This window comes from Strigops habroptila, chromosome 1, assembly GCF_004027225.2.
Source record: "Strigops habroptila isolate Jane chromosome 1, bStrHab1.2.pri, whole genome shotgun sequence".
NCBI lineage: Eukaryota > Metazoa > Chordata > Aves > Psittaciformes > Psittacidae > Strigops > Strigops habroptila.
Window position 1 is genome coordinate 152,412,546 of NC_044277.2, and position 24,669 is coordinate 152,437,214.

Below are 24,669 nucleotides of genomic sequence, written 5' to 3' on the forward strand. Positions count from 1 at the left end.
AAAAGAGTTTTAAAGGTCTCATAACTTTAGTGGGTAAAAGAGTGGCTTTAACATTGGAAGCTGAAGTTGCCTTCGGTCTTAGTCTAAGCACGATAAATCCTATACTAGCTTATTTATGTAATACATAACTATATGATAAAGCTTAAAATGACAATATTATTGTAAGTTTAGTTAACATTTTCTTGGGTCGTGAGTTTCAGAGAGCCAGGGATGTCTGTCCTGATAAATTATGTCTTTGTTTTTTTGCTACACTGCAATTAAGGAGTAATTCCCTGAAGTTAAACTATACTAACATGAGAGAGAGCCCTTGAACTTCAGGGAACATATGACACAGCCAGATCCATCTGGTGATGCTGGGCCGTTTTCTCTGCCTCTGGGTGGTTGGATCACCAGATTTGGAGGCAGATGTGGTTGGACAGGCTGGGTTTTAGCATGGGGCACAGCCTGTGCCTCAGCAACCTTTTGCTCGTAGCCTTGTATATCAGCCTGAGACTAAAACAGTGGCACTTGAAGGTCTTAGGTTATGGATGGCAGACAATGGGGTGTAGAATCTCTCTCAATTTCCCTTTTATTTGTAGCTTGTTTTTTCTTTGAGTGATCACCTTCAGCAGATCTGGCTGTAGTAAAGCTCCTCATTATGAATTGCTTCATTGCGAATTGCCCGCTCCCACGGTCTTGATGGCTTTTCCAAATGGAGAAAAAGGGTGACATCTTCCCAAATCTGAATGCCTGACACTGTTACAAAGTTGTGCATCATCAGTATTGAATTTTTTAAGAATGAGAGCATTTTGGAAGACCAGGCCTGTTTATGACAGTTCCAGTTTTTGTGAGCAGTCAGTTGTTAAGTCTGCTCATGAAGCTGGTTTGATGGTTCAGCTAGCGTTCATATGATGAGTGAAGGTCCATAAAGTCATGTTTCCCTTGCCCCCGTGCTCAGATTCAGCCATCTCTAATACTTTGATCTGGTATTTGAGCTGGAAAATACAAATGAAATCAAACACGAGGTGCTTCAGCCTGGAGAAGGGAAGGCTCAGGGGTGACCTTATAACAGTCTTCCAATACCTGTAGGGGGCCTACAAAGAAATATGGAGAGGGACTTATTTATAAGGGCCTGTAGGGACAGACAAGGGGAATGGCTTTAACCCGCCAGAGGGGAGATTGAGATGAGCTCTGAGGCAGAAGCTCTTCCCTGTGAGGGTGCTGAGGCGCTGGCACAGGGTGCCCAGAGAAGCTGTGGCTGCCCCATCCCTGGCAGTGTTCAAGGCCAGGTTGGAACACAGGGGCTTGGAGCAACCTGCTCTAGTGGAAGGTGTCCCTGCCCCATGGCAGGGGGTTGGAACTGGATGAGCTTTAAGGTCCCTTCAACCCAAACCAGTCTGGGATACTGGTAGATTTGAAAGTTCTTTAAAATAGTTCTTTTTTCTAATGGTGTCGCTGGCTGAACCACACGCAGGGGTGGGAATGGGGCAGGCACAAATGAAAAGCTCCATGAACTTGAATCCCTAAGGCTGGCTTTTGTTCAGTTAACTTTGAGGCAAAGGTTTAGCTCACCCTTTGCTAATTCAAATGTTGCTAAAGCACTAATAAAAAATAATGTGTAGTTAACTAAATAATGCTACAGTGCTTTCTTGCAGGATTATAAAAACCTTCAGCAAGCTGTTGCAAACTGGAGGCTTGATGGCTTTCACATGATTAACATGGTAGACTGCCTATCTGTGGGATGTTTGCTATGTATTGTAAGGGCAAATACCACAGCAGGGTGCATTGCCAGTAGCTCTCTGTCTTCTGATGAAAGATGTACTTTATTAATTCTGACCTTAACCAAAGCTTGACTGTTATTCTACTTGAAGAAAACTAGTTAACTGTAAATTAGAGATATCACCGAAAGGGGTGTTACTTCAAAGTTTGGATGCGATTAGGGGGATGTTCCACTGTATTAATTGAGTTTCAATTTTAATGACCTACTGTCTTCTATGTAACAATAAGCAGCTGTGCCACACTGTGTGTTTCAAAGAGCATTTACTCAGCCTTTAAATTTACCATTAGAGATCAAAGAGAAGGTCTGATGTATGTGGATGATGAAGGATACCTCAATTCAAATGGATGGCTGAACAGAAATAGTGCAACTAGAGGGTAATAAATATTATGAACCATCTTTTTTAATGTAAGTTATGTGGTGCTGAACTATATTAAATTTTATGGCTGCACTGAGAAATCTTTCACTATTACCTTTAGACTTTATCAGAGTACCGATAAGCATGTATTACTTCTAGCACTTTTATTTCAAATAAACTTTTCAGTCAAAACCGAGGGGTTTTTAAGTAAAAATAATTGCTGGTGACATTCTTGAAAGCAGCTTTAGAAATAAATGGATGCTTGAATTACGTACAGGAATTTGTGGAGGACATTTCTGAGTAAAGTCTGGTCAAATGATCAGACTGTTCCCTTCCAATCTTAAAATCTATTTAAATAGATATGAATTAGTAATTCTTGGTTTTTATCTTCTCTAAAATAAAGAGGGTTTCTTGTAACCGGAGTAGTCATTAGGGGTATTAGGTTGGTGTTCAGGGGTATTTAAATGAAGTTACAATCTGACATTCTCATTTGAATCAGGTCATAGATAAAGGAGATGATAATGTGACAGGAGTTACACAGGAGATTAAAGTTAGTGGAATAAATTATGTTAGATATCCTGGGTCTGATTACGTTCTACCATAAATTGTTGAGAAGAAAGAAATCCTATGGAATAATGTAGAGTCCAGCCAGATATGATGAGGTAATAAGAGTTTAAGATCTAGCAAGGGCCATGTTGCATATTACAGATAGGATTTTCCTATGCTCTTGTGGTTCTATCTTAAAGTCCTTATAAAAGTAAGTCAGGTTCTTATGATGCCATGTTACCCTACAAAGGCACTGTATTGTCAAAACTAGTATGTTGCAATGCTTTCCTAGTCTGAGGAGAACAAATTAACCAGTTCTGCTTGATTATTTCATTTAATTAGTTCTCAAGGGGAAAATGCTTGTTGTACAATATCACAACAGCTTTCTTAAATATTTCCAAATGAAAAGTACTGGTATCTATGTCAAAAAAGAGCCTTTATTTTTGGTCATCTTTGCAGCACATTAAAACCAGTTTTGTTCTAGTTTAGTGTAAAATTGATTCTCATGTGGATAGCTATATTCTCTCTGGCTATTGGATTGCATGTACATGAGATCATTTTGGTTAGTGCAGTTACAGGGTATATTGTAAACCCTGTGAAGAAATATAAGAAGTTCAGTTCATCCTATTCATGGTTAGTCTACTCTGGATTTGGGTCCATGCTATGTTTCAAGTGTGTACTTTGTGATTCACAGAAAAATGGGAAGCTTTCTGCAACACAGCATTGCCAAACCAAGAAAGCACTTCAGTTCTTGGTTCAAACCATTCCTTTTTAATGCAGGTATCGACATTAGTGGTCGGTAACGGGTGTTGAGGGAGTGTTAATTATTCATTTTCAGACCTGTGGTAAGGTTATGCTAAAGAGAGCTTTTGTACCTCTGGCTTCTTGCTAAGATGAAAGCAAGATCTTTGTTGGGGGTGCTGTGTGATTATGTGGTAATAGGTTTGGTGAGTTAACAGTTTACCTTGGTAGAATGAAAAAGGAATCATTGTGGAGGGATCTACAATTAAGAATTACCATGGTAGGTTGCATTAGGAAATTCTTGGCAGGCACAGCAGTCTAGTCCTGAACAGTGAAATTGTTTTGATCAACAGGATAAGAGTGAAATCCTGGCCCCACTGACGTTTTGCCAATGGGAGTTTTGCCATTGGTTTAATATAGTCAGATTTCTCCTGTTTACTTGACAGTATTGTATGTTGCTGTTTTACTCATATTCATGTAGTGGTTGGTAACCTCCTGGCTTAGCAGAACACGTGAATGTTAACTCTGAAGTGAACTTCTTTTAGAAGTGTCTTGGGAGTTTGAATTCACTTCAGGCGGGTCTTCAGTGTTTGGACAAAAAGGAAGCTACAGAAGATGTTTTTTAGCTCATTGCAGATTTGGTGTTAGTGGAAATGCAAACACAAATACCCATTTATGTTAGCAGAGACCTTATAACAATCTTCCAATAGCTAAAGGGGACCTACAAGAAATATGGAGAGGGACTTTTTATAAGGGCATACAGTGACAGGACAGGGGGGAATGGCTTTAACCTGCCAGAGGGGAGACTGAGATGAGCTCTGAGGCAGAAGCTCTTCCCTGTGAGGGCGCTGAGGCGCTGGCACAGGGTGCTCAGAGAAGCTGTGGCTGCCCCATCCCTGGCAGTGTTCAAGGCCAGGTTGGACACAGGGGCTTGGAGCAACCTGCTCTAGTGGAAGGTGTCCCTGCCCGTGGCAGGGGGCTGGAACTGGATGAGCTTTAAGGTCCCTTCCAACCCAACCCAGTCTGTGGTTCATCTACCTGGACTTGTGCAAAGCATTCGACACTGTCCCGCATGACATCCTTGTCTCTAAATTGGAGAGACATCAATTTGATAGATGGACCACTCGGTGGATAAAAAACTGGCTCGATGGCCGCACGCAAAGAGTTGTGGTAAATGGCTCGATGTCCAGTTGGAAACCTGTGACGAGTGGCGTCCCTCAGGGATCGGTGTTGGGACCGGTCCTGTTCAACATCTTTGTCGGTGACATGGACAGTGGGATTGAGTGCGCCCTCAGCAAGTTTGCCGACGACACCAAGCTGTGTGGTTCGGTTGATACGCTGGAGGGAAGGGATGCCATCCAGAGGGACCTTGACACGCTTGTGAGGTGGGCCGATGCCAACCTTATGAAGTTTAACCAAGCCAAGTGCAAGGTCCTACACCTGGGTCGGGGCAACCCCAGGCACTGCTACAGGCTGGGCAGAGAAGAGATTCAGAGCAGCCCTGCAGAAAAGGACTTGGGAGTGTTGGTTGACGAAAAGCTTAACATGAGCCGGCAGTGTGCGCTTGCAGCCCAGAAAGCCAACCGCATCCTGGGCTGCATCAAAAGAAGCGTGACCAGCAGGTCGAAGGAGGTGATCCTGCCCCTCTACTCTGCTCTTGTGAGACCCCACTTGGAGTACTGCGTACAGTTCTGGTGTCCTCAACATAAAAAGGACATGGAGCTGTTGGAGCGAGTCCAGAGGAGGGCCACGAGGATGATAAGAGGGCTGGAGCACCTCCCATATGAAGACAGGCTGAGAAAGTTGGGGCTGTTCAGCCTGGAGAAGAGAAGGCTGCGTGGTGACCTCATAGCAGCCTTCCAGTATCTGAAGGGGGTCTACAAGGATGCTGGGGAGGGACTCTTCCTTAGGGACTATAGTGGTAGGACAAGGGGTAATGGGTTCAAACTTAAACAGAGGAAGTTTAGATTAGATATAAGGAAGAAGTTCTTTACAGTGAGGGTGGTGAAGCACTGGAATGGGTTGCCCAGGGAGGTTGTGGATGCTCCATCCCTGGCGGTGTTCAAGGCCAGGTTGGACAGAGCCTTGAGCCACATGGTTTAGGGCAAGGTGTCCCTGCCCATGGCAGGGGGGTTGGAACTAGATGATCTTAAGGTCCTTTCCAACCCTTACGATTCTATGATTCTATGATTCTATGATTCTGGGAAGAAAAACAAAAATTAGAACACTGTGGAAGCTTCATTTTCTCCTGTAACTTTGGTGCCATGATGACAGTGCTGTCTTGTCTTCATGACAAGTGTCGAGATGAAAGTGTAAAGAAAATATGAAAATTAAATTAATTCATTTCTATTAATTCCTACTGAGTACCAAGTAGGAAATACTCAGCATGTAGTACTTATAGCTGTCCCAAACCCTTTGCAAAGGCTGACTTTAGCAACTACTACAAAATGTGAACTTGAAATACTGTATTTTCCCTAGTTTGTTATTTTTTTGTTGTTGTTGTGGTTGAAATCTTCAAGTGAGGAGAAGCAAAGGATCTCTTGGGGAAACATAAGCAATAGAAAGAATTCGAATGTACCTGAATTATAATTACAATTTAATTTTAATTGTACGTTTCATTTAATGCAACTCAAATACAAAGAATCTAATGATATGTTATTGCTTCCACCATGGGCTGTAACAGAAAGGGCCTGTTGTGTAGCTGGTGCTTAACAAATTCAGCCATTTAGCTGGTGCACAAAATATACCACACGTGTTAGAGAGTTGACAGGCTAAAATGAACAGTCTGCTGTAAGTAGCATTTCATGTTAGAGAAAATGCAGATGCTGCTGCAAGATGTATTATATTTCCATAATCAGTGATAGATAACAAAGATTGTTCGACAATCCATATCCTTATGTGTGCACTTAAGCTATGGGCAGATCGATAAAAAAGCATTAAGCCTGGTGCCAGCTGAAGATATTACACCTGCAGGCTGTTTGACTGCATAACGGAAACGAAATCTGGATTTCAGTAACTCTATTTAGGCAAATCATTATTTAGACAGTGTCTTTTCCAATTTCTGTCTTAGTTCTGGGTCATTTGGAAAGAGAAATTCTATACTCAGTCAGTGGAGTTTCTTGTTTAGTATTTGTAACAAATAGTTTTTCCGTATATGAAGAAAAGATGGCTGGTGTCTTAATGTAAATGTTGCAGTGCTTAATAATAGTAATTTTATTAGTTAAAGTTATTCCTGGGTCTATCTGAGAAACAGCGGTTAGTTACACATAGAAGAAAACCTTATGAGCATGTGTTGAAATGAGTGCTCAATTAAAAGAAGCTTTCTCAAGTCTTCAGAATCCGATAATAATTGTGTCATGTACTCACAGAGCGTTGAGGACATGTTGCATTCTAGATACTGGTCTGATTTCATACGTTTTACCTGACCCGTTTGTGAAATCATGAGCAAAATCTGAAGTTTGAGAACGTGTCAGAGTTACAAAATCTTTTAAACATGATCAGAGTGAACACTGAATCCTCAGCATCAACTCTTTCACTCTCAAGACAGTCTACTATTGCTCTGCTTTACTTGAATTATAGACGTGACTCAATTAAAGCAAAGGGACAGAGATCACTTTTTTTTTTTTACCAATGAAATGTATCCTTGGCCTTTGCTCATTCTGTATATGAAGTTATGAAGCTTATTTTATGGAGAAGAGCCAAAACAACTTAGAGTATGTTTCTGTCATTGTGAGTAGGCAACAGAATGAGAGTGCCACTGACATGCAGTGAGCTTGGCTATACAACAAACTCTTCATAAGAACACAGGCTTTTAAAGCAAGGAAACGAAATAGTGTGATGTTTGCGTAGTGGGATTTTTGGTGGGGTGTGTGGTTCGTGGGTTTTCTCGTGTGGGGTGTTTTGAGGGTTTGTTTTTTGGGTTTGCTATTTTTTGTGTCATGGTGGTGGGTTTTATAGACTAGAAAGGTCTCCCATCAAGTTATTTCTTTTAATGAAGGAATTCTGATCTTCCTGAGGTCAGGATGAATTTTGGTGCTGTCAGAGTAAAAGTTAATATCAGGTGAGACAGAAAAAAGGTCAAAAAAGATGTAATTGATTTTTATATGAACTATTTCTGCTATCTGACGGTACAAAGAGGATCATATTTGATAACGTTTGTAGCCACTTGGACTCTTTTTAGAACAACTTGAAATATTGTGCACATTGTAGGGACTAAGAAAATGCTCATGCTGTTACTCAACTCTTGTTAAAGCATACTGTCAAAAGAAGTTAATATGAAAGATCATTGGTTTGATGACAGCAAACTATAGTTAGATGATCTTTGGTTTGCCACTCAGAGATAAGTATTTGGACTTCAGTTAACTTCTTTCAAGTGATGTACAAGTAGAGAAATATGTCAGTGCTGTGGCTTGAGGGTTGAAAGAAAGAGGTAGAACTTAAAAAGAACTGGTAAAGGAGGAATGACATTGAAGTATAGGAGAAGCAGCAGCTATCTTAATTAGCAGCTTCCTAGGGAAAAGTCCTCCAAATAATATAAATTATTCACATTTGCTTCAGTTGAGAGTCGTTTTAGACAGGAAAAGCAAATTTCAAATAATGTTTAAGTTGACCTTCCAAACCAATTAGTGCTTATAGCCTAGAATTAGGGATTCTGGTATCTTCTTCTTGTTTAGTTCTGTAACGTGGTGGATTGGCTTTGCGTGGCAAGATGTTGGAGCAGTCTGTTCCTGAAGGAGTGCACCCTGTGGGAAGGGGGGAAAACAAAGGCAATCTGTAAAATTCTGCCATTTCAATTCATTCTTCTCTCCAGTTTCAGGTTGTCTGATACTTGTATTTTGAATATATACAGTCATTAGATTGCTGTATATAGTTTCCTTGCAGATGAGGTAGACGTTTCTAAATGATGTTTTATTTAAACTATGCATTGCAAGATTTCTGTTTAATTTGACATAGACTTTCTTTAGCATGTACTAAAGATGTACAAACCCAAGACAAATATGATTTGGAGGGGAAGGGAAGCAGAAGCTACCCTCGTCATACAACTTTAAGTTTGTACTTTAGCAGATTTCAGGGTATCCAGTCACAGTTACAAACCCAGATATTTTAAAATGAGTAACCCCTTGTCCCAGTGAGGTTACAAGATGATCTTTAAAAACTAAAAAGCTGATAGAATTAAATAAGCATAAGGCATAAAAGTAGCTGACTGAGAGCATCTCTGTATTCTACTTGCGCTGTCGCTTTATTTATCATCTTGGACAGTAGCAGCAATGTCAGCTTTTAAATAAGATGAAACAGAACAGTTAATCCTATGCCTTCCTGTATAAAAAGCCACTTTGTTTCAGACGTAGCATTTTGTTGTAAAAACAGACCTTGCTTTTTACCAAAAAAGCAGGTTGGATTTGAACACAGCTCTCCCTAAATATCCATTATCTTCTAGTGGATGTAATTCATTTGATGACATTAGCCAAATTGAGTCTCTTTGCCTTCTCTGAAAAGTTCAGTGCCAAGGTTCTCCCGAGTTGTTAGAGTTTTTTGGGAGGGCGGATTCTCAGACCTTCATATGCTTTGTGCTTGGTAGAAAGGTACTTGGTAAAGTTGGTTCGAGGTTTATCTCCTGAAGCACACCGACCTCCTGGCATGTCTGAAAATCCTTGCAGATTAAGGAAAGCCCTTGCAAATTAAGTCCTTTATTCTTAAGAAGAAAGGTCAAAAGTAACCGCAGTCATGGAAGATCACTCTTCTCTTTCAGTTGTATCATTTTCATAGCATTTGAACGCTATTGCTGTTAGTAAAATTGAATGATTTACACAAATAGAGGTGTGGTACTAGTGACGTAATGAAAGAGTAAAATTTGCTTCATAGGAAGTTCTTCTAAATAAAGGCAAAATTCTGTCTGCAGAATAAGAAGTAATTTTAAAGTAGTGTACAGTTCTGTGCTCGTTTCCTCCAAATAAACTAGATTAATTGCAGGGCACTATGATACTAAATGAGGCCAAAGTGGCCTTTTTTTGATTCCTCCTAAAATCAATCCCGGAGATTTTAATGCTGTAAAAGGTTGAGCTAACACAATGAAATACTTGGATTTATTTGGTCAGAGGAGTGTAAAGTAAGTGAAGTACTAAGTAATAGTGGGATTAAAGTAGATGTAAGTAAGGTATGTTTCTTATTGCAGTATTGGAGCAAAGATAGGTTATCATTTGATTTGTTCTCAGCTCCTAATACAATTAATACAAATGATAGTTGGCCGTTAAGTAAAAGTGTCATTTTTTTAGTGTAGCAAATACGTATTACTCAGGTTTTACATGTTTGACAAATCTGGTGTTTGGGTACAATTGAGAAGTAGAAATTTGCAATACAATATGCTACCATTGCTATAATTGACAGACAAGTAAGTATTCTCAGCAAAGGTTGCATTTCAAGTGTGGAAGGGAACTTCTGCATTACAAAAAGAATTCTCTTTCTCTCCTATGAATACTTTGGTTTTCCAGGTTCAAGGGTCTATGGGCTGTTTATCTTGGAAAGGCACCAGATAGATGTTTATTGGTTTCATTTCAGTAACTTTAAAAAAGAATGCTTGTATCCATGTTTGTTTCACCACTTGAGTTGCTTTTTTCCCGAGTGGTATCTGGAGATGCAGAAGAACAGAGGCTAGTTCAGAATCCTCTTGAAAATACAATGTCTGATTTTTTGTATTAAATTTCAGCACTTGGAATTTTATATTTTATAATCCACTATCTCTCCAAACATAAACTTAGTAAGTTTGCTTGCCAAATACTTTCGGCACCAGAATTGTCAGAACTAGATTTTTTAGGTGTTAGCAATATCACGGCTGGTTTTTAAAATGAAATCTTCTCAATGATATTTCGGTCCCAAAATCTTTACATGTTTTACTTGCCATTGTGAACTAGTGGTTTACTTCCTACACCTGGCTACAGTAGCCTGGTAGCCTACTTTTTGTGGTGTCTCATGTTCAGCATGACTGCTGGGAAAATATTGTTAGATAAATAAAGAATAGTAATTCATTAATGTGCTGATGATTAGATGACTACTCACAAGTAGAGAACAGATAGTTGGATAATTTTAGAACACTAATAGATAAATCTTTGGAGGGGTAGAAGGGAGAGGGAAAGGAAAAATAGAAATTCCTCATTCAGAAACTCCATTGCTGTGTTAGAAGAAGGTAATTTAGTCCCATTCATGAACGCAGTTGATTACCTCCACAGTTTCTGTTCCGGTGTTGTTCCAAGCCCTTGCTCTCTTGGCAGCCAGAAACCTAATTTCAAGTAAAAATTAATTTATGATCAATTCCTGATGATCTAAGAGTGTCTTTTATTTTGCCAGACACGAAGGATTTCTCACCTAATAGCATTATTGGTAAAGATCAGTCTGTTCCATTTTTGGTCCTCTTAGCTAGAGCGATCATCTGCTCATGTGTCGGTAAGGGAATTGATTCCTAGATGATTCTAGTAATCTTCAGCTGAATTTTTCCAGGTTTGTTTAATCTGTCATGAGCACATTAACAGGAGTTGAACCCAGTATTCCAGATGTCTTACCAGTGCCTTGTTCAATACTATTACTGCTTTCTTGATGCTTGCTTGGAACGTTATCAGGTGGATTTCAGAATTGCATTCACCTTTTTCCTGATCATCATACTGCCGCCTTTTGCTTTTATCATCCTTTGATTATTTCAGTGGGTTTTCTATGTTCTTTCATTTCTGTAACACTACCATTTCTGATAAGATTAATTCCTCTCATAATATTAAAGCAACTGCAATTGCTCTTGAAATCTGATCTTGGTATTCTGTAGGTAAAATTTGACATTTTGTGTATTAAATTACTTTAAAATCCTTTTCCAAATTGCCTAATTCTGTATACTCCTCTTTCAGTAGCCCATCACAATGGTATATAAAGTATTACTCTACCAATTTAATTTTACCTTTCTGAGCAAAATATATCCTTCAGAACCTACGTTTGATAATAATAATCCCAGTTATTAATCCACTATCTTGTTATCCACAGTATATTCGATATTACATCTGATCTCAGTAGTTTTTATTCCTGTATTCTCTTGCCCAAAATCCTGCGTTAGTGTACCTCTCAAATGTTTTTTCTTTGATATCACTCAGTTTCTGATCTGGATTAGGAATAAGCCGCTTATTAATTGTTTCTGCCTGACTACTGTTCCATCAAGGCTGTCCCAAACATACAAAAGACCTTGTGTAACAAGTTCTCATGCAGCAAATTGCATTATTAGCATCTATTTCACATTCACAGCTAGAACAAAAATATTCACTAACTTGCATTACTGAACTTCCTCTTGTTGTAAACAGTGTTTTGCTTAGGTCGATATGCTTCAGTCTCCTTGAAGGGAAATAGTTATCAGTTCCACAACCAGTCAAAGAATACTCACCTTGAAAGTCTTGCAGTATGGTCGTGTGACAGACCACTTAACTCGTGCGTTACAAAACTACAAACCATGCCCTAAACACTTACTGTCTGTTCAACTGCTGGCTGCAGGGAATGAGGACTTGCTCGTTGAAGAATCACTAATAAGTCCAGAATTTGTGTGTGTATACATATATGTACAAATATATAGTGTCTATATATGTGCCTGCTTGCTTGCATCTTCCCCTTGTAAAATGCTTCCTATATGTGCTCCAAGAAATAGAAGTGTTTTAAATGGTGTCTTCAACCACAAGAAGTGGGAATAAGTGCAAAACAATTCTTTAAACTTCTTAGAATGATGAATACCAGGAGGGGTTGGTATCAAGGTTACAACCATCAGTTTTAGTCTGTCTCCTTTCAGTGTACACTGAAGAAAGGTCAGAGACTACATAAAGACAATATTATGAATGTTTTTTTGACAAGCATCCTCTGGAGATCCCAGCTGCTCTGAACATTGACTTTCAGGTGTTCTCTTGGGGTGTGTTGGCAGATAGAAACCAGAACTGACAGTACAAATTCATTTATCAAAGGGAGCATTACCTCTTCAAGTTTTTGATGTAAACTAGTGAGAGAGTCTTAAGATCTAGTAGTCTCCTTACCACTGTGTGTTATTGAAACAATGCAAGAAATACAATCTCTACAGAACTGGAAGAATGTCTTATGGAAACCAAAAAATATTTGGCATAAAATTATTTATTTGTTTCATATGTACATCCTAATACACATCCATGTATATTTATGTGCACAAAAATTAACTTCTATGTGTAAAACAAAACTACTGATAACAAAACCCTTGCATATTCTTCTTGCTTCCCAAAAGGCTAACATGGAATTAAACTTGTTTCTTGAATCAAGAATGCTGTCCTGAAAAGATGCTAATGACAGTATATCCTATAACTTCTGTGACTGCTGTGTTTAAGCATCTTGAAAGAAAACCTTTTCTGGTTATTCTGAACGAACTGGTACACTGAATATGGGGAAGAAAATGTGAGACCCAGTTGACAAAAATCACCGGGTGTTGATGTGTGTGAGCGTACTCTGAAAAATACAATCATTTTTATGGTTATGGTGTTTGTCAAGAGCTGATATTCCCCTTGAAAAGTTCTTGTTATAAGCTGATTTTGTTATACTGTTACATAAAGGCAGATGGAAGTCCTCCAAGCACTACAAAACTCCATAACAATTACCTCTCCCAACACATACCAGAACACAGAGAGTGCTTTTCAGCCAGTCTGTGCTCATCAGGTGAATAGGTTGTTGGGTGGACCAGTACACTTATGCGGTTGAAGCACATCTGTCATTCATCCTTTGTTCATGGGGAGCAACAATTGACTTTTGTTAGATATTGAATGGCACTATAAAGTTTAATGTTACTGTGTTCTCAGTTCTGCTTTAGTAAGGGTACTACTGAATGTTGATTTTGTGTTCTTGGCTGAATGTCCAATAACGCTTCTTTAATGAAAACAGCTGTTAGATGTGTTCTTAGCAGTGTGTTTCCCAATGCCATTTGTATGACTTGCATACCACATGCACTGAACCTCATCCTGGAAGAATGGCCAAGACAATTTGACAGCTTAAACAGCATAGTTGCTCCCATAGAAAGGTTATATTGCCAAAGTCCCCTGAACTTCTTAAGTCAAGATTTGATGAATTCAGGCGTGTTCAAAATATTTGAACAGGCTACAAGCTCAAACAGAAGCCACACAATTGGTGCAGATTATCTCTGCATAGCTCTCAATGCAAATGGTGACAACTTACAATAGGATAAGTGATGGAATTTATGAAGATTTGTTAAGAAACATTAGAGTAAAGCAGATCAACAGTCTGGTATGTCTCTGTGTACTCCTATTGAAAATGTGTTTTGGTGATCTACAGTGACCTTGGACTGCATATTCAGTTGGTATGAATTTTCATAAATTTATTATCTTAATGGAATGTAATACAGAAATATTTTCCATCATTTTGTTGAATTGATTATGTCAGATCAGGCACAAAACAATGGAATTTTGTGACTGCACAGTTGTAGCCACACTATTAGGCTTAAGTGCTATGTTCTGAGATCTATACCTGATTAATTAGCAACCACATTTTGCTAGTGAACATCTGAAGTGGACCCGGACTGTTTTCTACTGTCATTATCAGACACACATGTAGGAAAAAGAACCCCTTCTTTGTCTTTCTCTAGTTCTTCTTTCTCCTTACACTCTGCAGTGGAAATACACTTGTGTTCCTGGAATGTGTCTATTCAAATGACACTAACCCAGACCCAGTATGTGAATAAATGTTCCCTGGACCTCACCATACACTCAAATATGTATTGTTTTCTTCTATAGAGTTTGTCTTTCTTCTGGAAAGAAGCAACAGCACTATCTATCTACAAAACCTGCATGCCATGTTTACCTCAACAGGCAATCTACTTTCTGATGGGCAGGTACTAAAAAAGATTTACAGGACTTCAATAAATGTAGCTGGCAGAATCGGTAGAAGTAATCGATTAACTGTGTTTTAGAGAGAATATTCTCTAATGCCTTCAACTGCATTTTTTGTATACACTTCCCAAAAACATTGTGGACACCAAGAAAACCCAACTGAACACGGGTTTGCATATAGCTTTGGAATCTCTGAAATAATTTTGTTTAGATTATCTCCATTGTATAATGGTATACACATGGATGACAAAACCTGCTGTTTAGAGGACTTCCTGCTCACATTTATACTCCTCTCTTGCTGCCAAAGACTGCTCAGGAAGCTGCTTTTTTTTCCTTCTTTCTGTAGACTCTTTTAAGAGTTAATTTCAGAGGAAAATGGAAACTTTATGCATAATTCAGATTGTGATTGAGTGGAAGAGAAAGGGGAAACCCAAATAGTCTTTCCCTCAAAGTGCCTTTTCATTTTTCAGATGTATACTACTTTTGTTTTCCTGTTTTTCAACTTTTGGAGCCATGTTAAAACGTGTAAAAACATGGTGATCGGAACCTGTAGGAAAACTGTCAGTACTTAATTTTTGTTCAATATGTATTATATGTTTATGTTTCCTTTGGGTGTGGGTGTCTTTTTCCAACTTAAGAACCAAATGTGTTACAAAAACAGATGTAGTGAAAATAAACAAGAGAAGTCTCATTTCCTTCGGTGAACAAAGTTCACAATTAGCTTGAGTGTAATTTTATGCATGTTGTACCTTATCAAACAGATTTGCTGACCAAAGCTTGCTTTCTTGGATTTATCACAACTGATAAAAGATCTGTGATGTCAGACAAGAATTTAGCTACACAGAAGAACGGGAAAGAGTGGGTCAAATGTAATAACATATTCTAGATGTTATTCCTGCCAACAATTAATGGGGAAATTCATTTTATGAAGCACTGTTTACAGACTGACATCTGGAGAACTTCTCAACTTGGATCATTTCCAGTGTGTAGATTTATGTACTACTATTCCTGCCTCTCTTTTCCCCCTTTTCCCTTAAATATTTCACTTTTCTGATTTGTACCATTCACTTACTTATGAATGAATGTGAATTATTCTGCTGCTGTGATTTCTTTTAGGATTCCACGTGCATAAAAATCTTAAATGCTTGCTAAAATGGACATTCAAAGTATCAGAAAGTATCAGTGGATACTTTCTGAAATTGCTACAGAGATATACAAGAATTCAGGGAGGTTTTGTTTGGGTGGGGTTTTTTTTTGTTTGTTTGTTTGTTTGTTTTTTTTAACTTTAAGTTCTATTAATCTGTGACAGAGATTCGGAGTAGATACCCTCAGTAGAATCCCTGCAGTTTAGAGTCCTAGCAGGAAAAGTTAACAGTTGTTATATGTTTTTTGAATCATATAATCCTGGTTTACTGTTTTTGAACCACGTAATCCTGGATTAAATATTATATTCAGTGGCGTATATTTATGCCTTATCCAGTTTCTTTTTTAGTCTAGTAAAAGTTTACAATACTTTGAACATTTCAGTTCTTTCAGTGTGACAATTGGTTCAGTGTGGTCTCCACTCTTTTCTTCCTGTGAGGAATCATAGCATGTTGTCAAGGGTATTCATCCAACATAAAGATGGGTACCTGTGCTTATTGGAGCAAGAAACTGTCATAGAATCCCAGACTGGTTTGGGTTGGAAGGGACCTTAAAACTCATCCAGTTCCACCCCCCCTGCCATGGGCAGGGACACCTTCCACTAGAGCAGGTTGCTCCAAGCCCCTGTGTCCAACCTGGCCTTGAACACTGCCAGGGATGGGGCAGCCACAGCTTCTCTGGGAAAAGTCTGTGCCAGCGCCTCAGCACCCTCACAGGGAAGAGCTTCTGCCTAAGAGCTCATCTCAGTTTCCCCAGGGGCAGGTTAACGTCATTCCCCCTTGTCCTGTCCCTACAGGCCTTTGTCCAAAGCCCCTCTCCAGCTCTCTTGTCAGCCCCTTTAGGCTCTGGAAGCTGCTCTAAGGTCTCCCCAGAGCCTTCTCTTGTCCAGGCTGCACAAGCCCAACTTTCAGCCTGTAATACTGGTATTACAAGAATAAAATACAAATGCAGGGGCACAAAGACCGTGATTGTGTGAGCCTCATTGCCTCAGAAGAGTAAAAATACCACTATTCTATTACTTTCTTGTCTGGTGATTAATTTAAATAATTATTGGCACAAGAGTTCTGGTGAAATCCTGCCCCACTGAGAACAGTGCTCTCAGCCCATGGAATGCCTTTATAAAACAATAGTATTTAAACAGTTTAGAGAGAACAAGTATCAGTGTCTTTGCCAAATAAATAATTACTACTCTTAATATTGATACTGATACTATTGCTGTGTGTATTCTGTCTATGTTTTCTTTTGATGTAAAATAGTCTCTCACTGGTAACATTTCAGTCCTCACTACTCTCTGTCAAGTAAATAAAGTTATGGAAGAAGTGAATTTTACTTCTGATTTTACTGACTTCTGATAGTGTCAGATGACAAGTAAATCTGAACAAACCTCTTGCATCAAAACCAAGAACAGGAAGTCTTGCTTCCTTTCAGCAAATAGCCTGTTGTACCTAAGAGCAAATAGACTTTTTCCGATTCTTACTCATTTACTCTCAGCATTGATGACTAATGACATATTTTGGCATCAAACCCCATCAATTCTCAAGGCTATGTGTTGCTGAGTTTCAGGTTTTAGAATGAACATTGCAAAAGTTCTTTGATTTCCATGGGGAAGTTCAGTAGGCGGTAATTGACTTGGTGAGTTTTCACTCATGCTGTTAGAAAACGTTCTAAAACCTTTTAAAATATGCGATGCCGTTCTTAGTAGTTATTTTGTGCAAGAAACCTTGTTTTTGTGTCCTGTATTTACAGATTACTGTTCAATAGAGTAGATTTTATCTGAAGAATAAGAATGAAAAATATCTAACTTGACCTTTAAAGCAGTGGTTTCCATTTCATCAAATCTCATAGTTTACATTTTAGTCACAATTTGCAAATGGGAACAGACGTATTAGCTTACTCATATTTATTTTCATTTAGGGTGTAGGTACATTTATCTTTAATGCCATGTCAGACATTGCCCCAGTGTTACAGTATTTTAACATGAAGACTTTTTCTAATTTCCTATTTCCTCCTTCAGTTTCATAGCAGGTATCTTAAATATCTGAAGCTGTCATGGGTCATAAGTGCACATTGCTGACACGTTCACTCCTAACCTTCCTTTCTAACTGAAAAAAATTGCTTGCTCTACATCAAACATAAACCCCATGATGCATCTTACTCTTCCTGTCAGGGTATATCTGCAATATAGTAGCTTGTGTCTTTCCTCTTCGCTAGGAACAAAAGACGCTGTATCAGTTCTCCATCTGGTAGGAATCATAGAATGATAGAATACCAGGTCGGAAGGGACCTCAAGGATATCTTGTCCAACCTTTTTAGGCAAGCATGACCTAGACTAGATGCCCTGGCACGCTGTTTGCATTGTGTATCTCCAGGAATGAGTGTTTTCACACAGGACTCACTGGAGCTGCCATGCTTTACCCTAGCTAGACAGCACTGTACATTGCTGCAGGACACGGTGCATTGATTTGCCAGTGCTCCTGGAACTGCTGGGGAAACTGCAGCTCTCCTACGTTGGAATGCAACCTTATTTTCATCTGTTTTACTCGTTTAGTTTGTAAGGAGAACATAGCCTGTATTCCTGCAGACTGGGTATACTGGTTATGGGGCCTGGAGTAGAAGAGTTCTTTTAAAATAGAACAACTCTGATGTAAAGGTGAAGAGTCTTTATGTTCCACTGGGAGTTAATGTGCTGTTTATAAACATGTGCTTTCAGAACACAATAGATAAGTGCATGGATTTGTTTGCTTGCTAGTGGTGATCCTGGGAGGCCTATGGAAAAGAGATGCAGCTCAGTTGTGTGCTATATTGTTGGCAACGCACTTACAGTTAGTCGCGGTTTTGGTGCGGGATAGTGACACATCCTCCAAAATCCTGATCATAGCCAACCATTTGAAATCAATTTACCTCAGCCTAGTCCACTGCAAGCTACTGCAGCTGTCTTCAGGTGATACTACTACTAGATTCTCTCTTTCTTTGTATTTTAAACACACGCACTTAAACATGTTTGAGGGCTGTAAGGCATTGTGTTCTCTAATGATCTGATCAGAAAGGAATATTGCAAATACAAAGAATCTGTTACGTCATATATCCTTAAATCACTTGAGTAAGGTGTTGCCTTACTCAAGTGTGTTACTGGGCAGTGAAAGTGTCCCTGTGTTTTCATATCTCTAACACTGAGTAATAAAAATACGGTATTCAATGGCCATAGCCCATCCAAAAAATGTCCTTATGTCACTCTCTGTGGCAAGCTAACGATCTTCATGAGGTTTGTTGACTTTGCGCAGTTATTTCATTCACACTTAATTACTTTTATTACAAAACTAGCTCCCAGTAATCTGATCTTTAACACAAATAATATTATTTCCATCTTTTATGTGGAACCAGTTTTACATGTTCTGTGGTCGTAATACACTCATACATTTTTCAAACCAGGATAAGAAGTAGTCATTAAGGCACAATCAGCCTTCTGAACAATGGTAATAGTTCTCTTCAACAAACATTTCTGTGAAATGAGAGCAAAGACTATTTCAGTTTTATGTGTTCCTGTCAGCTAATTTATCACCTCTTTTCCTTAATTATGCACCGGTGGAGTTGTTTTGTTACATAAACACCACATTAAGGTTCTTCCATTTTCAACTAGGTGGCTGTGCTACAATCGCAGAGTCTGATTCAGAGGAAAGAACAGTTACACTGGGCTCCACAGCAATGTTTCCCCATCATGGACAGACCACAAAGCAGAAATCCAAGCCTGGTAAGAAAAGGAAACTACTTTGTTTTACTTAGAGGTGTACAGCTCATCTCTTCAGAGTACTTGTGGACATAGGAAACAAATGATGTATTTCAGGCTTTGTGAACATAATGTCTAATTTTTCTTGTGATAAAAGTGCAATGTGTAGGATTCGGAGTGTATTCGGCTTCTATCAAGAATTGTTAAACTCTAGAGATCAGTCTTGGAATTAAATAACTTCACAGTTGAAAGGTTTTGTGCTACATAACACTCAAATGGGATTCCCGCAGGTTTTATTTCCAACCTTTTCCACAGAGGCAAGATGAAGCTGAGGACGTTTTTGTGCAATAAAGGCTTTTTTTCCTGCAGGATGGTGGTTAGACTTTGTGCCAGGTGATTAAAACACGGTCATTACTTACCTTTTGTGGGGAAGGCTTCCTAGAATGTCAGAAAAATATTATTGGATATAATCAAATGAAATTATACCAGCTATAAAATATACTGCATAGAGTGATGACACATTTTCTGGAAAGACTTCATGCTGCCGGGAACTGCAATATAGTGTTAACATCTTTAAAAGCAGCATTGTAAAGTAGTGCATTGCAGTTTAATAAAGTGCCTGGTAAGTTCTTAAGCTTTGACTGCAGCTATTTCCCATTTTGTTTACTAACTTTTACCTTCCCTCCTCTTTCCCTCCTCATTGTCTAATTTTTGTCCTGTAGTATCTAATTTTAAATATATTTGAAGGTGGTTTTTAAGTCAGATGTGTTCATTGTAGATGGGTGTTGAAGTTAAGAGCAGCTTAGAGGTTGCAACCAATAATAGTCAGAAACTCCTTATAGATCTGCAAAAAGCAGTTAATTGTGTTTAAAATATATTCAGCTGCTTGTTTGCCCAGCTAACTGTTGCACAGACAGGCAGGGAGTTGAAATACATAGATAATTGCAATAGTAGAATTAATATTAGCAAGTTTTTAATAGCGGGCAAGGAAGAAGGGTATGTAATGCAGCAATATAGTAATGCCACAGTGTAACTTAAAACTCCAAAATGAGTATCTGCTTGCACAAACAACTTGAAAAATCCCCTGAAGGCCTAGAGCTCTGTTCTAGAGTGCTAATTACTTCCAGTCCTTATGGACTTCAGGTCATAAGAAGGAGAGAAGCTGTCAAAGTTGACGTAGATAGAGTTTAACCTTTGTCATCTAGCTATATTAAGTACCGTCCTGGTAATGGAAAAGTATATTGTCTCTTTGATGTAGATACAATCCTGATAAAATTCCAACTCCAGGCAATTAAACCAATAAATCCAGAACATATGGCAGGCAATCCCTCTTCTTTGTCTGATGCTTCATTCTTCTGATCAAGCACATCTTTGTTCTTCAGTAGATCGTGTTCTGCTATGTTTAAATAACCTCACCGCTGAAAAGACGAGCACGAGAGGAGGAGCGTAGGAGTGTATTCATGTGATCCAGAAACAGCAGCATGGGCACCTGCATATCCTACTGTAGGTCTTAGCCTGTGATAAAATGGAGACTTACATCACATAGCTGGCTGTTGTTACTTTATGCCTATAAAAGGCAAAATGAAAACTTTGAAAGCTTTAAAAAAAAACCCCAAAATCATTAGGTTTACAGCCATGTGTTATACCAATGAATTTAATTCATTCATGGTAAGAATTGACTGCCATCCGCAAGTTAGTGCTGCAGTATGGAGAGTAACTAGAATATCTGCCACTGAGCTGTCTGGAAATTCTAATTACTAAGAGCAGTGTGTAAGAGCCAAGGGAGCTACTTAAACCATAAGGTAACACTAGGCATGAAATCACAGTATTGCAATGTTTTTCTGTACATGATATTTCTGGCCTGAATTCTAGTTCAGGCACCAGACTGCAAGACCATGGTGATTACAGTGAGCCCTTAAAGAATATTTGTTGTGTCTTATGTATCTTTTTATGAGCTTGCATTTAATTTGACTACGTCCAGTCAGTAAGTGAAAAAAGGGACAAAGTAAAGTAAAAATTATTTTCTTGATATATCCTCATTCATTTCCTGAGGGAGTTTGAGATAGATTCTGCTTATAAGTTAAAATTTTTTGTTTTCTTCTCGAAGATGGCTTTTGCTATTCATATCTCTAGCTCTAGAGGTAGTTAAATGGCAGTGCAAAGTTATACTGACTTTAGAGAGTTTTCTGCTGTTATTTTGCATTGGGCTGTGTCAGCTGAACTGATACGTCATGCCTAAGCTTCTTCATAAAAAAAATCCTACAGTTTAATGACAGAGGTTTAAATAGATAAAAATAGGTTGTGGCTGCAACACCAAATAGCTCAAAACTGATGAGAAAACCCAGGATCTTTTCAGCTGTAGTTGAGTATGTACATGGGCACAATGGCTGATATCCCTGTGTAGGAAACCTGAGAAGAAACATGTCTAATAACAGAGTACATGCACAGAGGAAGATGGGAATCAATTTAATAACGTGAACTGATCAAGTTAGAGTATTCCAAAGTATCCTGTAGATCATGTGAGAACTTCAGGTGAACACTCAAGACTACCATCCATTGAAATGAAGTGTAAAGTGTCATTATGTACTTGCTCCATCTGGTGCCAGACCAAATCTTAGCAACAGGATTTTGTACAGGTTAAATTCTATTAATAGTAGAATGTAGTGTTGGGGGAAGGAATTTGGACACCCTTGCTTATAGTTCAGTTGCTTGTGTTGATAAATCTGCCGAGGAGAAGTGCTATGGGGCAGGTTGGAATATAGGGAAATTATGAGCAAGGAGGAAGCCTTAAGACCTTGAGGGGACCTAAATTCTGTGCCAGACTCTGTGAGCTTCCTACGAGCATGTCTACATTTATTACTGCAGTGGCTGCTGCTTGCGTAGGTGATGTTCAGTTAGTCTTGAGCTAGCTAACTGCAGGACTGCTAGCAACCTACCCGTGATAGAATGGCATTGAAACCTGGCTGTAGAAGTTACCCAAACTCAAAATAAATGTTCAACAGTGAATTGGCATGAAACTCTTGGTGCTCGTGTCTGTGCTCGCTAATCTCTTACTTAGTGAGATGTAGTATGTACTGTATGGAGGTGACTGCTGGTTGCTGCATTGTACACTAGTATGTTCTTTGGTCATGCTGAGAGTTTTTTAACTTTCATGAGTAGACACGGACCTAAAAATATGCCTTAAAATCTGTTGTATGAGCTAGGCAAAGAACTGTGAGGGAAATGAGGGGCAGACCTGGAAGACTGTGCTGCGCTATGGGAAAGTATGCTGTAGGGTAGCATCCTGCCACAGACTTGTGAGTTATCTCATAAAAAGTATTATATTGAGACTTTCCAAGCAGCTGCTAAAAGCGTGTCAATGGGGCTTTTGGCTTTACTTGGAATAATTACTTAGGGCAGCAGAAAGTGGCTTCTAGTAGTGATGCTGCAAGTCTGTGCGAGGAGAGAACGAATGGTTCTGATCCAGTCACAGAGTCCCTTTGGAAGGGGAATTCATGGTTGTATGAGGCTTTCTTTTCATTACTGAAATAGTTCACATTGATTTTTTTTTTTTTTCTGATTTTTTCTAATCCATGTATGTTGTGATTCCATAGTAAAGAATGGGATCAGGTTCGTGATATTTGGAAGTTGATGATATTACTGCAGTTGTAGGAGTAGCTTCTTGCCAACAGCTTTTGCTTTGAGTGGGTACAAAAGTACTCCCTTGAACATTCTCTGTCCCAGTGAATGGAAAATTCTTCCTGCTTACCCCCACAGGGCACAGAGTTTGTGTGCACTGCATTTGGAGGAGTAATGTTAGCATGATAAATCTATCCCTGCAAAACTTTGATCTTAGTGCTTTGGTTAGAGTGTGGACAACGCAGCACAGATTACATCCTGGGCTGCACAAGCTTGGTGGAGAGTTTGAATATAATTTGAAGTTCAGTCCACTTTGAAGTCTCTTGTTGCATCATTACTTTTTCCATGAGCTCACAGCCACAATACCAGTGCAGATACACTGCAATCACAAATGGAGTGATTGTGGACTCTTTCCTGTAGGTCCTGTGCACTTCCTTTCTCTTTGTTATGCTGTTCCCTCTATTTTCCATCATCTTCTTTATAAGTTATGAATTTCTTACTAGAGTTGCATTCTGCTTGAGTGGTTTGATTTCAAGGAGAAATTTTCATATGTTCTAGATGGTAACAATTAATGGAGATTTGCAGAACTCCACTTCCCAAGTTCTCCCTTAAGTATTTCTGACGAAAGGAGTTGAAAATGGGGTTTGTAGAAAATAAATAGAAGGAACTTCTTGTACCTGCTGGCTTTCTAGAGACATCTTTAAGGGATGTGGTGAACAACCTTGTTCTGAACAATTAAACTGTGCTGGTGATGAGCTTTAGGAGGAAATAAGGACTTACGTATTGATCGGGATATAGCCCTTTAAGTATTCTGTGTTCCTCATACGCTAGTGCTGCATGCTACTTACCATGAAAGAAAATTTCCTAAGACGCATTTTCCTAACAAATACAAATATTCCTACTGAATATTTTAGACAGAAAGGATCTGGTTGCTCTTTTATGAATAAAGAGTTTAATGCTGGTAAATCATGAGTAACTCCACTAAGTTGATGGAAAACTAGATGAAAACTTAGTATGAATCAAAGAATTATTGGGCTGAAAAATGTCTGGTTTTTTGGTTGTTTTGTGGGGTTTTGGGGTTGTTTTTTTGGTGGAAGAGTGGTGCTGCTTACTTTGCAGTTTGCTTACTCATTCAGGATTTTACAACGCTGGGAGTCAGATATGTCAAGTGTCATGTCATGCAGCTGTTGGAATTTTCACAACTTGTAAGACTTGATTTTCCTGGCAGGATTTTCTCCACCAAAGATCCTGTAAATGATCCATCTGAACAAAAAAGAAGTCCGAAATATATACGGGAAATGTTTGCCTGATTTTTATTACTCTAATTCAGAATGATCATTGTCTCTTCCTGAGAGAGCAGCCGAGAACATGGCCTCATATTTACATTTATTCTTTCAATACAAATAATTCCGAGGAGCTATTCATGAGACCAAATGGACCAAAGATTTAGCATTTGCACTCGCTACTGTGCTGCCACTGTTTTTAGTTGAATTTTTTGTATTTTGCTGTCATGCAAATATTTAGATGACTTAAAGATTCAATTTCAAAGTTCTCATCTTGTATGATTATATTTAGTAAAGTAAATAAGCTTTCATAGTTTAATACTCCTCGCGTCTAAGACCAAGAACTATTTCAGCATTTATATTTATGTGTTGGAATAGATTTTTTAACTGTCTTTAATTTGAAGCATCTGGCTTGTTACTTTTGATTAAATACACGGGCAGCTATACATAAAGGACTGTGAGGCTGAGCTATAAACTCCAGTAAAACAAGACAATCTGAGCCAAATTCTCAAACAATGCTCCGAAGTTGCACCCAGACATTGCACAGCTGCAGATCTTTGCCTGCAAGTTTCACTTAGCACTTTTTATTTATTGTATTTGTTACTTTATCCACAGCATTGCATGAC

The 24,669-nt window shown here is 38.8% G+C and overlaps 1 protein-coding gene across 6 annotated transcripts in view; it reads left to right on the forward strand.

Moving 5' to 3' along the window:
• The window catches only part of BBS9 (Bardet-Biedl syndrome 9), a 275,374-nt gene that overhangs the window by 151,529 nt on the left and 99,176 nt on the right, over window positions 1-24,669 (forward strand). For 5 of the 6 annotated variants that reach the window (XM_030509118.1, XM_030509134.1, XM_030509127.1 and 2 more), the window contains one exon: window positions 19,056-19,166. The exons of the other annotated variant lie outside the window; for it this stretch is intronic. In XM_030509118.1, coding sequence (XP_030364978.1) covers window positions 19,056-19,166 — 111 coding nt within the window. The remainder of the gene's footprint in view (window positions 1-19,055; window positions 19,167-24,669) is intronic. 6 annotated transcript variants of the gene reach the window in all.